Source organism: Mytilus trossulus, chromosome 2 (genome assembly GCF_036588685.1).
Source record: "Mytilus trossulus isolate FHL-02 chromosome 2, PNRI_Mtr1.1.1.hap1, whole genome shotgun sequence".
Lineage (NCBI taxonomy): Eukaryota > Metazoa > Mollusca > Bivalvia > Mytilida > Mytilidae > Mytilus > Mytilus trossulus.
The window spans coordinates 13543585-13560395 of record NC_086374.1 but is presented as its reverse complement, the minus strand read 5'-3'; the positions used below and the strand labels follow the sequence as shown (position 1 = coordinate 13560395).

At 30.7% G+C, this 16811-nt stretch overlaps 2 protein-coding genes across 2 annotated transcripts in view; one reads left to right on the top strand and one right to left on the bottom strand.

Annotated features, from left to right (window-relative positions):
• LOC134705614 (PMS1 protein homolog 1-like) overlaps positions 1 to 1769 on the bottom strand; it is a 29794-nt gene extending 28025 nt beyond the window's left edge. The window contains exon 1 of the mRNA XM_063564335.1: positions 1579 to 1769. Within this exon, the coding sequence (XP_063420405.1) occupies positions 1579 to 1719 (141 nt within the window). The 5' untranslated portion in view covers positions 1720 to 1769. The remainder of the gene's footprint in view (positions 1 to 1578) is intronic.
• A 6-nt stretch (positions 1770 to 1775) lies between these two features.
• On the top strand, positions 1776 to 10953 carry LOC134706538 (ORM1-like protein 1). The gene is made up of 4 exons (XM_063565562.1): positions 1776 to 1945; positions 6049 to 6232; positions 7810 to 7961; positions 8999 to 10953. Exons 2-4 carry the CDS (start codon positions 6059 to 6061, stop codon positions 9132 to 9134), a joined length of 462 nt encoding a protein of 153 aa, XP_063421632.1. The 5' UTR covers positions 1776 to 1945; positions 6049 to 6058; the 3' UTR covers positions 9135 to 10953.
• Positions 10954 to 16811: the final 5858 nt, after the last annotated feature.

Below are 16811 nucleotides of genomic sequence, written 5' to 3'. Positions count from 1 at the left end.
AAACGACACAAAAATACGGTTGTAGAATCTTTGAAATTCGTATATTTTAATTTTTTTTCTAGGGAAGAGTAGCATACACTTGTATGTTGATAAAAATAATGGCATCTTTAGATGTAGTTGCAACTTTTCTTACAGTAATTCACCTTTTATTACTTTTCTATAGTTATAGGAAACGGAGCCCAATAGCAAATTATGGTCCATATCTCTATTTGTCTGCCATTGCTGGATATCACACAGGTTCCCGTAAAATGTTGACGTCATAAAACAAATAATTGACGTCACAATGAAAAAGTGGTTGTTGTTGACCTCAAAAGTTCAAGGGGGTCTCGTTGGGGGGTTCCGATCCTGGATCCCGCTTACTGTTTTGCCTCATTTTTTTGTCATTTCCCAGGTCCCGCAAGACCTCATTTATTGTTTTCACGACACACTAATTTGACTTTCACGTGTCCTGCTTACAAAAAATCGCCAATCCCGCGTCATGCTTATCCCCTTTATTCCCCTTTAAAAGTGTCCTGTACCAAGTCAGGAAGATGGTCATTGTTATAATATTGTTCGTTTCTCTTTGTGTTTCATTTTAACGTTGAGTCGTTTGTGTTTTCTCTTATTTTTGAGATATTGAGATAAGACGTGGCACGGTACTTGTCTATCCCAAATTCATGTATTTGGTTTTCATGTTACATTTGTTATTCTCGTGGTGTTTTGTCTGATGATTGGTCTGTTTCTGTGTGTGTTGCGTTTCGATGTTGTGTCGTTGTTCTCCTCTTATATTTAATGTGTTTCGCTCGGTTTTGGTTTGTTACCCCGATTTTGTTTTTTGTCCATGGATTTATGAGTTTTGAACAGCGGTATACTACTGTTGCCTTTATTTATCCCCGATGAGACCCACTTCAAGCGGCCGGGTCAGCCAGGATTAGCGATAAGGTGTATTCATTCTTGGTATTGTTATGCGTTTACTTTTCTACATTGGTTAGAGGTATAGGGGGAGGGTTGAGATCTCACAAACATGTTTAACCCCGCCGCATTTTTGCGCCTGTCCCAAGTCAGGAGCCTCTGGCCTTTGTGAGTCTTGTATTATTTTAATTTTAGTTTCTTGTGTACAATTTGGAAATTAGTATGGCGTTTATTATCACTGAACTAGTATATATTTGTTTAGTAGCCAGCTGAAGGACGCCTTCGGGTGCGTGAATTTCTCGCTACATTGAAGACCTGTTGGTGACCTTCTGCTGTTGTTTTTTTCTTTGGTCGGGTTGTTGTCTCTTTGACACATTCCCCATTTCCATTCTCAATTTTATTGAACAAGTATTTTAGATAATGTTACAAGGCGTCATGCTGTGAATTTGAGTTGTAGTCAGTGGCGAATCCTGGACTTTTTGTAAGGGGGGCCCACTGACTGACCTAAGCGCGGGCCCGCTCAAGTCACACTTCATATTCCCTATATAATCAACCAAATTTTTCCCACAAAAGGCTAGGCCCCCTCCTGGATCCGCCTATGGAAGTACTTTTTTTATTTGTGACTTTTATGATTTACAGTTGTATAATTTATGTCTGAAGTAAAACTTTAGTACAAAGAGCACTAACCAGTCTAATATCAATTGTTGATGCACCAGCATCTAGTGCATTTTCTATCAACTCTTTTACAACACTAAATACTGAAGTGATCACTTGGGTGCCCCCTAACAACCGAATTGTTGAAGGATTTAAAGCTGCTAAAGTCGACATTTCCCGCGGATTCTTCTTATAGGAAACAATTTCGGTCTTATAGGCTTTTCGTCTGACGCAACGATAAATTCCGAGGTTTAGGTCAATTCTTTCCGCATGCGTTGATTGATATCTTGTACATGTATTTCCGGTAACAATATTGTCATTAGACTAAGTGTACAAGGTGGCATAAAACAATAACTTTCAGCTTCTACGGATTTGGTTTGTGTTTGCCATGGTCATTTGAGTAAGTCACCCAATCTTTTTTTAAAGTCTTTAATTTTTAGTGTTTCTTTTTTAAATGAAATCAATACTGAATCATTATTGTACCACTCATTTGACTCATGACCAGAAATAATTTTCAGAATCCTGAGGGCAGAAAATCAAAGAGGAACACAATGCCTTTTGTTCTTGTTTTAATATTTTAAAATTACAACAGAATGCTTAATCATTTCATTTGTTTTCTGCTTGATAGAAGAAAAAAATCCAGTTATTGAAATACCCATCATATATATATTTTATCGAGTAAACGCGGTCGATATTTTAGAAAATTTTGACAAAAATCATGGTGCCAATTTTACGTGACGGCGACTATAAACAACAATTATGCGTTTACTTTTCTACATTGGCTAGAGGTATAGGGGAGGGTTAAGATCTCACAAACATGTTTAACCCCGCCACATTTTTGCGCCTGTCCCAAGTCAGGAGCTTCTGGCCTTTGTTAGTGTTGTATTATCTTAATTTTAGTTTCTTGTGTACAATTTGGATATTAGTATGGTGTTCATTATCACTGAACTAGTATATATTTGTTTAGGGACCAGCTGAAGGACGCATCCGGGTGCGGGAATTTCTCGCTACATTGAAGACCTGTTGGTGACCTTCTGCTGTTGTTTTTTTCTATGGTCAGGTTGTTGTCTCTGACACATTCCCCATTTCCATTCTCAATTTTATTTGTGTTTTGTCACTATACAAATCCTTTGTAGTGTAATTTTTATGCCCCACCTGCAATGTACAATAGTAGAGGGGCATTATGTTTTCTGGTCTGTCCGTTCTCTGTTTCTTCATTCTTATTAAACACAGTTTTACTTATTTAATAAAATAGTTTTTTGAAAGTTTTTAATTTATCTTCAACAACTCAAAGCCTATTTCTGTAATAAAAAAGATAAGGTGTTACATAAATACTTAAAGTTAGTGTGATGAGATGATTAAAGGTGTTACATAAATACTTAAAGTTAGTGTGATGAGATGATTAAAGGTGTTACATAAATACTTAAAGTTAGTGTGATGAGATGATTAAAGGTGTTACTTAAATACTTAAAGGTAGTGTGATGAGATGATTAAAGATGTCAAATTTGTCTTACAACATCAATTTAAGTTTCAGCAAGAAACTTTATCAACAGGCTGTTAATTATAGGTATTCCAATGGGAACCAATTGTGCCCCTTTGATAGCAGACTTGTTCCTCTACTGTTATAAAGCACTGTTTATGGCAAAACTCAATAATGACCAGTCTAGATTACATTTAATTGATAAATTCCTCAACACTTACAAATAGCTTAATAATATATTGGTTCACTTTCGTTTGAAATAGCTTAACAATATATTTTTCAAAAATAATCACAAATTCTCTAAATACATATATATGTATGATTTACTGAAAGAAAATTACTTCAAATAAATCAAATATAAGCAACAATAACTGGTAGAATTGAACATTTATTTAGTTATTGATTGTGTTATAAAAATATTAAAGGCAATACATTGCTCCACAAAATGAAATATAAGGACATTTATTTTATGCTTTTTGCATACACATAACACAGAATGACAGATATATACATGTGCATGTTTTCTCTGTATTTTCCCTATAACATGTACTTATTTCTGTTATAATTCCGACATACAGTGTACTATTTGAATACATCTAATAACAAATGTTTTGAAGAAAACACATCAGAAGATATTTTAACGAAAATTATTATTATTAATGTTTTTTGTTTCAATTAAATTATTTCCTGATTTGACTTCTTCAAAATATTTCTTAAAATATAAAAAATATAATGTGGTTATATTGTAATCTTTAATAGACCAAAACAATACATGTGCAATTGCAAACTATTTTCCTGTTCACAGTCAGTTAAAACATTGTAAAATGACCAACACAAAGTCTTGTCAATGTTATGTTTTTGGAACGGGGAAATAAATCAACTCTTGATCATTGTGATAAAGCATCATTTACAGCATGTATCATGCATGTGTATTTATGTCTCAAGTGATAATATAGCTGTGTTTTGTTGGTATTAAAGGAAATAAATACATGTTGTATAGAGAAGTCATAGAATTAGTACTACCAAGGTCTCCTTAAGTATATCTATTTATAATACAAGTCATATAAACAACTGTTGTTAACTTTATAAATAGTGATATCAATCATATCACCCATCCAAGTGTTTATGTAAGTGTACAGGAGGTATTATTGAAGTACATGTACTTCTATACAAGGAAGTCCTCAGGCAACTATCATTTGGTTAACTGTACTTCATCAGATTTGGTTTGTATTTGACATTTTTACATCATAAGTTATCACTAAGTATGTGTATGGTCAAAATACTCAAATGGTCTGGAACATACCTATTTTATGATATACATGTATGTAATATAGTCTCATCCAGAGTAACAATGCTTGCATGTAGTTTTATATGTATTCATTTGCATGAATTAGCAGTCAATAAAAGTTTGTTGGCAGGAGATTCCAGGCATTATAGAGTGTGATTTTCCAGTATACTAGTTTTGTTAATGACCTGGCCTTTTACTGTAATTAAGTTAGCTGCAGTGATGCGTACCAATACAACATAGATATTTAAAAACTTCTTTGATATACTTGAATGCTGAGACTTCTAGCAGACTTTAAGGAATATAAGGGCACTAAAATTCATAGAGGATTTTGAAGTTAGGAGAACAAGCAGATCAATATGCAGTTTAATGCTAATAATCTTTCAAAATAATTTCAATGCCATATACAGCCTTTTTGTGCTAAGGTGGTAAACAGTGTACGTCAATCAATCAAAATGGGATTAAAAAGTCAAATAAAATCCATAAATATGTCAAGGTGATAAAAAGCAAGGATCATAATATATAATCAATCAAAATAGGATTATTAAAGTCAAATAAAATCCATAGTTATTCTACAAAGATCAGAAAAGATTGATGATCAATTTTAATCATGCAAATACATATCATGTTTTGCAAATAATACTTTGAAGAAATAAAAATAAAATCACAAAGGAAAATTAGAGGTTATTCATAAAAGCTGTATACTCTTATAGCCTTTCATGGCAGGATGTTTTAAATAAAATGACTAAGTTATGCAAGTACAAATTACTATCAGTTGATCAAGTTAATGAAAAGAAAATTATTTTAAAAATCGTTGTCAAAGGATACTTGTGAAGGAGAATTTTTGTTAAAGATCAATGGTTCTAAAATATTGGTTTAATATTACAACTTATTGATTCTGTGTATTTTAGAATAGTTTGCAGTAAAGAAAATCACATGAAAATGATTAGTAATCAAAACCTCCTTTATATTGAATCTTGCATAGTACTCAAGTTGGCAATTTTATTGAAAATTGTTTTCGTCTGATAAAAAAAAAGAATTTTGGATGTTTCTAAGTTTAGATAAAGAATAAATCCATGCTGTTGTGTAGATATTGATGATTCTTTTAATACCTTGCTGTGTCATTGACCATAAAACTTATTTACATGTAGACACTTAAGTATAGATACCTGTGAATTGTCTTTAAAATTTTGTCCAATTTCCCAATAAAATTATGTTTAAGTCGGGTTATAAACTTGATATCGAAGGAGAACTATATTTTTTTTTATTTAATATAGATGTAGAAATGCATTATTTTTACTTTGTATTCATATTGTAAGTTGGCATTAAGAATTTATAGAAATTGTGATCCATCTTTTCTTTGTATTGTAAGTTGGCATAAAGAATGAAATTGTAAAATTATGATTAATTTATTAACTTTGTATTCCAAATTGACATTATGCATCAGTAGAAATTGTAAAAAAATTGAGCTTTGTTCTTGATGTAATTGCTAATTCTATCAATATCAATGTCAATTCATGGTAATGTAATTTGTAGCATTAATTTTGTAAATGTCATACATGTTTTACAGAGGTTTTAATTATGTAATGATATGATCTTACTTCCTTCCTAAGTTCCTGTTTTGTTTTGTAACAAGATTTATATGGGTACAGTAGGTAATATTACTTGTACATCTTTAATTTGATGTTTTCTCTATAAAAATAAAACTGTTAAATATTTTTTTTTTTTTTTTTTTCAGATAAACAATCATGAATATAGGAACAGCTACAAGTGAAGAAAATCCCACACATGTGTACTTTGGTACTCGTGGGTTCTGGATAACATACACTATAATCGTGTTGTTCTGTCATTTCTTATTATTGAGTATGCCTTTCTTCTCAACGGCTCTGGCATGGACAGTCACATGTGTATTCCACAGTGCGGTAAGTCTAGATCTGTTACGTCAAATTTGAATGATATATAAGTTTTAAACTGTCTTATTATAATGATTATCTACAGACTACTTTAATATCACTTTAAAAAAATGTAAATTATTTAATATTATAGTTAGAACTTTAATTACTGAAACTGAATTTACTGTCACACACGTCTAGCTCCTTGTTTATGGCCTAAGTGTGTGTTCCAATGATAATTGTTTAAATATGAAATATATTTTTAATTTAGAGAAAGGTATAATTAATCCACTGATCAACCATTTAATTTGCCTCAAGCAAAACTGTTGTGGTGTCGAAATAACTGGCACAGTGAATTCACAGTTGAAATCATTGTGCCAGTTATAAATAAGTAGACAATTATACCAGATAACTAGCCTACATACTTTTATACCACTTTATGTATTCTTACACTAAGAATAGTCACACAGTTTGTTCTGTGGGAAATTATTTTAAATGCTAAATACCCTCAAACACTGATTATTAAATATGGTAATTAGAAATATGAGAGTTAGCAAACAAGTTTATCAATCAGAAGTAGAATGCACTGTGAATGAAATGCATTGTGTAAATAGAAGTCTTCTTTGATGAATGTACCAATTCGCAAATTTATAATCCTATATTGCACAGTGAAAAATAAACAAAATTTTATAATTACTAGTAGAATGTCATGTATATAAACATTCTGAGTTTTTATTTAACTACACATGTGTTCAGGTAACAATGAGACTAAAAATAAAATAGTTTAAAAGATGCCTGAACTACATTCTTATGTCAAAAGTGTTTCATCTCATAGAGGTTCTGTCAATTGACCTAGTTTAATTTCTATAGCAGTTAATATTACTTGTGAATGATGATTTTGACCCTTTTTGCATAATTGACATTAACTATAGAGAGACAGAGACATTTTAAAGAAGATCTATGTGAAAAATATTATGCAATTACAAAATCTACAAAAAAGTCAAGTAACCAAAATGATAGTTTGCATAAACTATAGCAGACAGATAAAATCATCAAGTAGTAGAATAAGAAAGGATCAACAAATTAAAATCTACAAATAACTTGGATACATGGAAATATTCAATTTAATGTAGTTATTACCCTTGCAAGAGTTTTTGTCCCCCATGCAACACTTTACAGGGGACATAGAAATATTGTCCAGCCTTGTTAGCACTCAAGTGAACAAAAATAGAAGAAAGGGGTAAAAGTCAGTTACAGGATTATGTAGCAAAAATTAAATCCATTAGAGCAAAACTGACTGGGATAAAACGATCAAAAGGTCAAGATCTATTAGCTAGATAATTTTCTGAAAATTTCAGACAAATCAACTTGGAGTATTTACTGAAATACTTACTTTGATACTTAAAAATTTCTCAGTTGATATCTTGAAAGCTGTTCTTATTACTAATAGAGATTTGTAGTAGTTCTCTTAGAGAAATTTTGTAAATTTTAATGACAATTGAAATGTGGTTTTCAAAGGTATTTTAAGTTACAACACACAAGAAAATAGAGTAATCAGAAGTTGCATGATCACAGTTGTTGATGAGAATTTTATCATATCTTTTCAGTTTACGTATATAATGTTGCACAACACAAAGGGAACCCCATTTGGCACCCCAGAACAGGGGAAAGCAAGATCACAGACAACATGGGAACAGATTGATTGTGGACAACAGTTTACACCAACAAGAAAATTTTTGACGATTGTGCCTATAGTTTTGTAAGTATTGAAGTTAATAACAGTTATAATTAGGTTTTTGATCAGATTAGATACAGTAGTAGGAAGCAGAAACAGATTTAAAATGAAGTCTTGTGCCTTGACCAGTCTTAACGATTAACCACAAGTGACTGAAACCCTAAGACCCAGGCCAGTAAAATTGTTATAAGAGTTGTATCAATTACAAAAACTTTATGAAAGACGAAAGTTTAAGCTCTTAGGTCAAAAAGTGTTTTGTGAAGAAGACTGCTGAGGTCATAGCATAAGTACTCTTTTGTTACAAAACAGTTTAATTTATCACTTGGCTAACCTACACAAAATATTCTGTCCCATTGGAGTTTCAATAAGTCAAGTTTCCATGTTACCTTTCTCCTTGCAGTCAATAGAAGTTGTAAGAGCATGTATCCTTTCATCTTTAGATATTTATTATACTGTGACATATACCTACTTCTCTAATTCTTATTCACTTTATCCTTTTCCTTACCTATTGATTATTTTTATTTAACAACAAGTAGTTCATTTGATCTCAGTTCTTCATTGGTCAAAATTTGATTATGAAGTCAAATTTTCTTGCTTTCCTCTGATTTTGGGACATCACAAAACAAGGTGGCCATGCCACATGACATCGCATAGATAAGAAAGAACACATATTTTTACAGGTCATTCAAAAAGAAGGATTAGGATTAGCATTGTCTGCATATCGGCTAAACTTCATTAGAACAACTGATTCCACCACAAAATATTTATCCACTCTCAACATTTAAATTTTAAAAATTTTAGACACTCGGCAAGCCTTGCATTTTAAATTTGAAAAATTGAACTGTCTTGAGTGAATAATATCAAATCACACTTGATGCAGGTGTAGAATTTATATTTATAAGAAAAAGAAAAAGAAGTTCTTAATGTCAATGTGGACTACTTTTTCAGATAGAATGATATAAAAAATAAAAGCTGTCAATGACCATTAAGTATATACATGTAATTGTAAAGTTTACTTTTTTGCAGAAATTATAATATTTTTATTCTAATGATCTTTTCAGATTTTTTCTTGCAAGTTTCTATACCAAGTATGACACAGTACATTTTATCTTCAATCTTGGAGCCCTTGGATTTGGAGTTATACCAAAACTGCCACAGTTACATGGTGTGAGAATATTTGGAATTAACAAGTGGTAAACAACCAATCAGAATGCTTATAACAAGTGGTGGACATTTCAATTGAGCAAGACATACTTCTGATGTTTGCTATATCAATTTGTAAAACAAGTTCTGAATGTTAATTTGATAGTGCTTTGGTCGCCTTTAGAAATGTTAACTTTAAGACTTTTTAAATTAATTGATCTTTGTATTTGTATAGATCATATTTGGTATTTTATGAATGTAAGTTTATAGGAATGATTGTTTTTGTATGAAAATGTGATGTTGAAAATTATGAATGTTTCATAGACCAGAATGATATTTTGTTGTATAATGTAGCAGAAATGCATTGTAAAGGGGGAACAACTTGGATTCGTGAAATATTTTCCATTTGTGATAAACTTTTCAATTTCTTTGGATGATATTAATATTATGGTATTTATTAGAAAGAAATGCCAGATAAGATCTCTAACTTCATATCAAATATTGGTACAGGTAAAATATATATGAACAAATCGTGTTTTGATTGGTTGATTTAGTACTAAATGTATTAATTTTGTGTATTGTTATATTTATAGAAATGGTTTAGATGTAGGTGCTTTAATGTAAATATTTACTATTTATAGGTATTTGTAGTACTGACCCATAGCTTACAAAGCTAAGGCAATTTCAATGGACTATTTTTCATGCACATAACAGTGTTCTAGCTTGGAAATTTTGGTAGAGGGCCCAATTTTGGAAATGGGCATGTTAGTTGGGTTTACTGTATCAAAAGGGAAAATTATATCACATTTTGAGATAAAAATTGGAAGAATTTCTATAAGGTTAATGTAATTTGTTTTCTTAATTTATAGTTTTATAAGGTTTTATAAAGCTTTTTTAGTAAGGGTAGTTAAATCATTTTTTTTTGTGCATTGAACATATATTTATTTATCATTCAAAAAACAATAATGCCTAAAGCAGGACTATAAGGACAGAGGTGAACTATGCCTCTCAATTTTGGTTATCTAGGACACTGCTTAGCATGCACTTTTGAAAGCATGTACTTATATAAATTTTTCAGTATAAAAACAAATGACAATTACATTTTTGGTTAGAGAAAACCTCATTTACCTGGTACTGTCTAATTAGCAGTTGTTATCAAATACTGAAATAGTCTGTTTCTTTGTATTTTGGCGTTTGTTTTTTGTTGCACTTCATTGATTCTGTTGTTCCATTATTTTCCTCTTATAGTCGATGTGTTTTCATCAGATTTAGTTGGTAACCCTGATTGTTTTCTCTCAATCAATTTATAACTTTATTTAAGAACTGTCTAAATTTATGAAACCAACCTTCCTTGAGGGATTTCGTAATAAAAATATCACAATATGGGGACTATACTATCAATTTTCTATAGTGAAACTATCTGTGATGCATGTACATTTACAAATAACATCTTGCATACTTAATGCTTAGTCAGTGTTTAAATTGTTCAAATGTATCTATAATGATGTACCTATAAATTGATGCTACAAATGAACTTATACAATGACATATTTTTATATCTTTGGACTTTAATCGAGATTTGTCTCATTGTGACCACACCTTTGTATTTTTATCCTACTGATAGGTTAGGCACATGAAAATGTTATTTGTTTATCTCAATTGTCCTTTTTGAATCTCAATCAAGTTAAAAGGAATGCTTTCAATGAAGATAAGTAAAAAAAATGAGTACTTAATCTATAGTACTAAATTTACGATAGGCAACTAAAAGTCCTTTACAGTAAGATATGAAATCTTTCTGCTCTTTCCATACATTTTTGAAACTTCATTAAAAAAAATCAGGTATCTTTGCAAATAAACAATTTCTTTCAAAGAAAAACCAGATGCTCCGCAGGGCGTAGCTTTATACGACCGCAGAGGTTGAACCCTGAACGGTTGGGGCAAGTATGGACACAACATTCAAGCTGGATTCCGCTCTAAATTTGGATTGTGATTAAATAGTTGACACAGCATAGGTTTCTGACACAGAATGAATGTATTCAAATGAACTTAAAATTTTTGTTTTCTCTTAGAGCAATTCACTATGCTGTTGAATATTAATCCTCTCAAAAAAATGTTTGAAGAAATTTTCTTTTTATTTATGAAATTTCAAATGAGAAAAATTGAACCCAATTTTAATCACATCCCCCTTTCCCTTATTCCAAAACTAATCTCAATTAAAATATTCTAATGGAGTTTGCAACAATTACTACTCATTTAAATACATCATAAAATATTAAGATGTAAAAAAACTGCTTGTTATCACTGAATGGTAAAGATTATTTAAATTTATCAGTTGGTAGTAAAAAGTGAATATACATTGTATATTGTATATAACAAAGATTTAAGTTGATTCTGGACAAAGAAAGATAACTCCAATTAAAAAAAATTCTTGCAGATATTTCTTGCTTACTATACTGGACAAAGAAATTTAACTCTTAATTAAAAAAAAATTTGCAATTTCACAATATTGTGAAATTTGATATTTCTTGCCATTGCACAATACTGTGCAATTGAAAAGACTTGCTATTGCACAATACTTAATATAATAATTTTAGATCCTGATTTGGACCAACTTGAAAACTGGGCCCATAATCAAAAATCTAAGTACATGTTTAGATTCAGCATATCAAAGAGGCCCAAGAATTTAATTTTTGTTAAAATCAAACTTAGTTTAATTTTGGACCCTTTGCACTTTAAATTAGACCAATTTTAAAACTGGACCAAAAATTAAGAATCTACATACACAGTTAGATTTGGCATATCAAAAAACCCCAATTATTCAATTTTTGATGAAATCAAACAATGTTTAATTTTGGACCTCGATTTGGGCCAACTTGAAAACTGGGCCAATAATCAAAAATCTAAGTACATTTTTAGATTCAGCATATCAAAGAACCCCAAGGTTTCAATTTTTGTTAGAATCAAACTAAGTTTAATTTTGGACCCTTTGGACCTTAATGTAGACCAATTTGAAAACAGGACCAAAAATTAAGAACCTACATACACAGTTAGATTCGGCATATTAAAGAACCCCAATTATTCAATTTTGATGAAATCAAACAAAGTTTAATTTTGGACCCTTTGGGCCCCTTTTTCCTTAACTGTTGGGATCAAAACCGCCAAAATCAATACCAACCTTCCTTTTGTGGTCATAAACATTGTGTTTAAATTTCAATGATTTCTATTTACTTTAACTAAAGTTATTGTGCGAAAACCAAGAATAATGCTTATTTGGGCCCTTTTTTGGCCCCTAATTCCTAAACTGTTGAAACCAAAACTCCCAAAATCAATCCCAACCTTTCTTTTGTGGTCATAAACCTTGTGTCAAAATTTCATAGATTTCTATTAACTTAAACTAAAGTTATAGTGCGAAAACCAAGAAAATGCTTATTTGGGCCCTTTTTGGCCCCTAATTCCTAAAATGTTGGGACCAAAACTCCCAAAATCAATACCAGCCTTCCTTTTATGGTCATAAACCTTGTGTTAAAATTTCATAGATTTCTATTCACTTTTACTAAAGTTAGAGTGCGAAAACTAAAAGTATTCGGACGACGACGACGCCAACGTGATAGCAATATACGACGAAAATTTTTTCAAAATTTGCGGTCGTATAAAAATCACACATCAATAATACTTGAATTTAAAGAGGGCACCTGTTTCTCTGTGTCACTTCTCTGTCTTTCAGCTCTCTACCCTAAAGGTAGTATACAAATTGTTGTTTGCTATCTTTTCTAATGATTATTAATTTTGGGTTAATTGGGGAATAACTAGTATAACCAAATGATTTCTAGAGGTCCTCTCTGTCATTACCATTTGTTTGGGGTTAAATCCTACCTCTAATGTTATTACAGTTGTCTCCCATTGTATTTTACAAATTTTTATGTAGACTGGTGAGAAAATCTAATTTCCATGGAATTCTATCAGAGGTCTCTGTAAAACATGGTTGATGGTTGTTTGAATCATGAGTATATTCACATTCATTTAAACCAAAACTTTGCTTGTTACTTCTAGTTCAATAGAAATATTCAAGGCTTTAATAGTCTACCCTCTTTGAAAAATTTGCTATTAAAAAAATTGACAAAAAGGTAGTTGAATGAATGGAACCTGGACCTTGATCAATGGCAATTGATTCCATGCATTGCATGAATATAAATATTTTAATATTATGCTGTCTCAAAAAGATGTAACAATATTGTTGATGTGGTTTTATTCTCAAGAAAATAACAGAAGAAAATCAGAGCATTATTTTCTTTAGTATCATCAAAGTGTAAATGAATTTAACATCTAGCAATTTAACCAGATATTATATTAATACAACTATAAATGGTATAATTAAGCTCTATCTTATTGTTATATAGATTGATTTTGTTTTAGAATGTAGTAATAATTGTAAATACTTGAAATATATAAACACACCCTTGCTTAGTTTTCTTATATTTGAGGTACAGTAAATTTCAGATCTTTTTTTGAAGAAAAACTATTGTATGTATTTTATGAGTGTCAATTAACCAGTTTTAAAGTTGTCTACATCCAGCTCTTATCAAGTTTAGGGAATAGTATTGTTATTATCAACAATGTCAAGTATTGCTATAACAACTATCACAGATGAAGATTATTAACATACAAGACAGTGTATTTTGTAGGTTATTGGGAATCACTCCACTTAAAACCCTGTTGATTAGAAATTGGTGTATCATTTTCATGTGTTCCTTAAATTACAATGTATATGAAATAGCTTTAAGTTTTGAGCTAACTCCAATCACGACTTTATGAGCTTTAACCATTATATAGTTTCCACAAAAGTCTGTCATGCAGTTATAAATTGTACAACCAAATATTGTTTGGAGATTATCCGATACCATCATATCCACATAACCTCTATAACTATAGATAGAAGTTCTAAAAAATGGGGTGAAAAAATAAAAAAAATATGAAATATAGATTTAAATTTATGCTGGTTTTTTTATATTCAAAATTTACATCGAATGACCTGACTTAATGTATTTTTCAGCAATTGTTAACTTTTCCCATACCAATAGTATGTTTTTGCTATGATAAATAAACATGAATAAATATATAATGTAACAACTCTGATATTTTTTTATCAAATATAATTATTTACAAATATAAAGATTCACTGAGCTGTTCCTTAAAAGGAATAATTAATAATCTGGTACAATTGTGATATCCTTTATCAGTCTGTATTGGTAGCCTATGTTTGTATACTAGTTAAGGTAAAGCATTAGGCATTTTGATAACAGGAAAGTATAAAATAATGCCTCGTTCACACAGACATTTTATTCGAATTGAATTCGCTTAAAACATTTACACACTCATCTTTTTTAATGGAATTGATTCAAATTGGCTAATTTGAATTATCCAATTCGCATTTGAAACAGGCTTTTGTGAATACGAAATTAAAAGTTAACGTCATTTGGACAGTACAGCGAAATTGACGTACATTGCAATTCGAATTAGAATTGAAGTTAGGACGTAAAACGTGAATGTGAATTAAACTAATTCTAATTAGTTAATGCGAATCGAATTCGAATTACGTGTGAACTCAGCATAAATTAGAGAATATAGAAAGCTTTAAAAATCAAATACTTGGTCTGGGATTTGTTTTATATTTGTTATTAATGAATTTGGACAAATATTTAAGTTTAATTTTTCCTTTGCTCAACTTTGTAACTAGCATTTGATGCTTTTAAAAATATCAATGATAACGCTTTAAATCTGGATATATTCTAGAATAAGTATGGCTCAAAATGATCTGTTTAAACCAGTTAGGTTACCATTTTTAAAAGTAGATAATATCTAGAATATATAAACTAGGACTGTTGAAGCACTGCAATGCAAATTGTATTCAAATGTTTAAAGAACTGACCATAATATTTGTATATATTGTAAGAATATTATTGTGCTAATTAGATGTGGAATCATCTTGAAATTGTCATAGAAATCATGTGAAGTTTGTTTATAGTAAATATAAATGAGGTACATTGTAGTTTTTTTTATGCCATACAACATATATTATACAAGAAGAAAACAAACAATGCCGCTGCAACAGAGTGACATATTAGTAAAACCTTGGCAGTCCATCAATCTGTCTGTTCATTCTTACATTCATCAATCAATCCACATCTTTAGGCAAAGGGCATTCATCGTTTCTTTTTCTCTGGAGCATACACATTTGTTTCCATTCTCTAACTTTGCCTTTGACAACTGAATGTTATAAAATTTAACTACAATATAAATAGGAAGATGTGGTATGGGTGCCAATGAGACAAATCTCCAATCAAAGTCACAATGTATAAAAGGTACCATTATAGATCAAAGAACAACATCCAACACAGATCCTTGGCTCACATCGAACAGCAAGCTATAAATGGCCCTAAATGACTAGTGTAAAACAATTCAAACAGAAAAAAACAATGGTCTGATCTACATGAAAAAAACAAGAAACACTTATGAACCACACCAACAAACAACCACTGAACAACAGGCTCCTGACTTGAGCAGGTGCATTCAAATGCAGCAGGTTAAATCTTTTAACAGGCATCAACCTTCACCATAACCTGAGATAGTAGTGAATCATATCGACATAAACAGACACACTACAAAATATCAAATAAAATGGCTTAACTCGATGGAATAGAATGCTCTTAAACACAGATCAAATTTTAAGTTTGGTTATTCATGAGTATAAAATCTTCTTTTATAAACATAAAAATTGCTGAATTTTTCTTTTATAGTTTGCCTCAACCAAAAGTTATGAAACTGATACACATCATTCACATGTAGAAATATATGTCATTATTAACTTTAAAAGAATAGAAAATGGCAATAATAAGTACAATGACTCATGCATTATTTTTAATTTTTAAGTTTCTTGTGTACAATTTGGAGTTTAGTATGGCGTTCATTATCATTGAACTAGTATATATTTGTTTAGGGTCCAGCTGAAGGACGCCTCTGGGTGCGGTAATTTCTCGCTGCATTGAAGACCTGTTGGTGACCTTCAAATGTTGTCTGCTTTATAGTCGGGTTGTTGTCTCTTTGACACATTCCCCATTTCCTTTCTCAATTTTATATTTACAAGTGGGGGTATCTGTGGGCCATAGACACATTCTCCATTTATTTTAACCAACTTCTCTTTTTGTTTAAAAGGTTAACCCATGAATAAACTTTACAACTTTATAAATAATGATTAACAATGAACCATCAAAATGATGCCATGTTCAGATGAAGCCTTCAGACATTTATGTTTACCTTATAATCATTACATAACCAAATACGGTTGACCTTTTGCTAATAGTTTCTAATAAGCGAACTTGCTACAAAGAAAGCTAAACTAGATCAATGATCCATGAAATGAGATCAAGGTCAAATGATACTTGCCAGACAGAAACGTAAACATTATGATCATTGCATACACCACACATATATGGTCTATGGAATATAAATTAGGTGTCTTAGAAACTGACTATACTACAAAAAAATAAACTTATACAATGAACCGTGAAAATGAAGTTGAGGTCAGAATAATCCTGCTAGTGTACACCATACAAACATATTATACATAAAATTAAGCCTGCTCAACCTTGAAAACTTGACATTGAGCCATGAATCATGTAAATGATGTAAAGGTCACATAAATCCTGTCAACAGCAGGTGTAGACAAATGTTGTA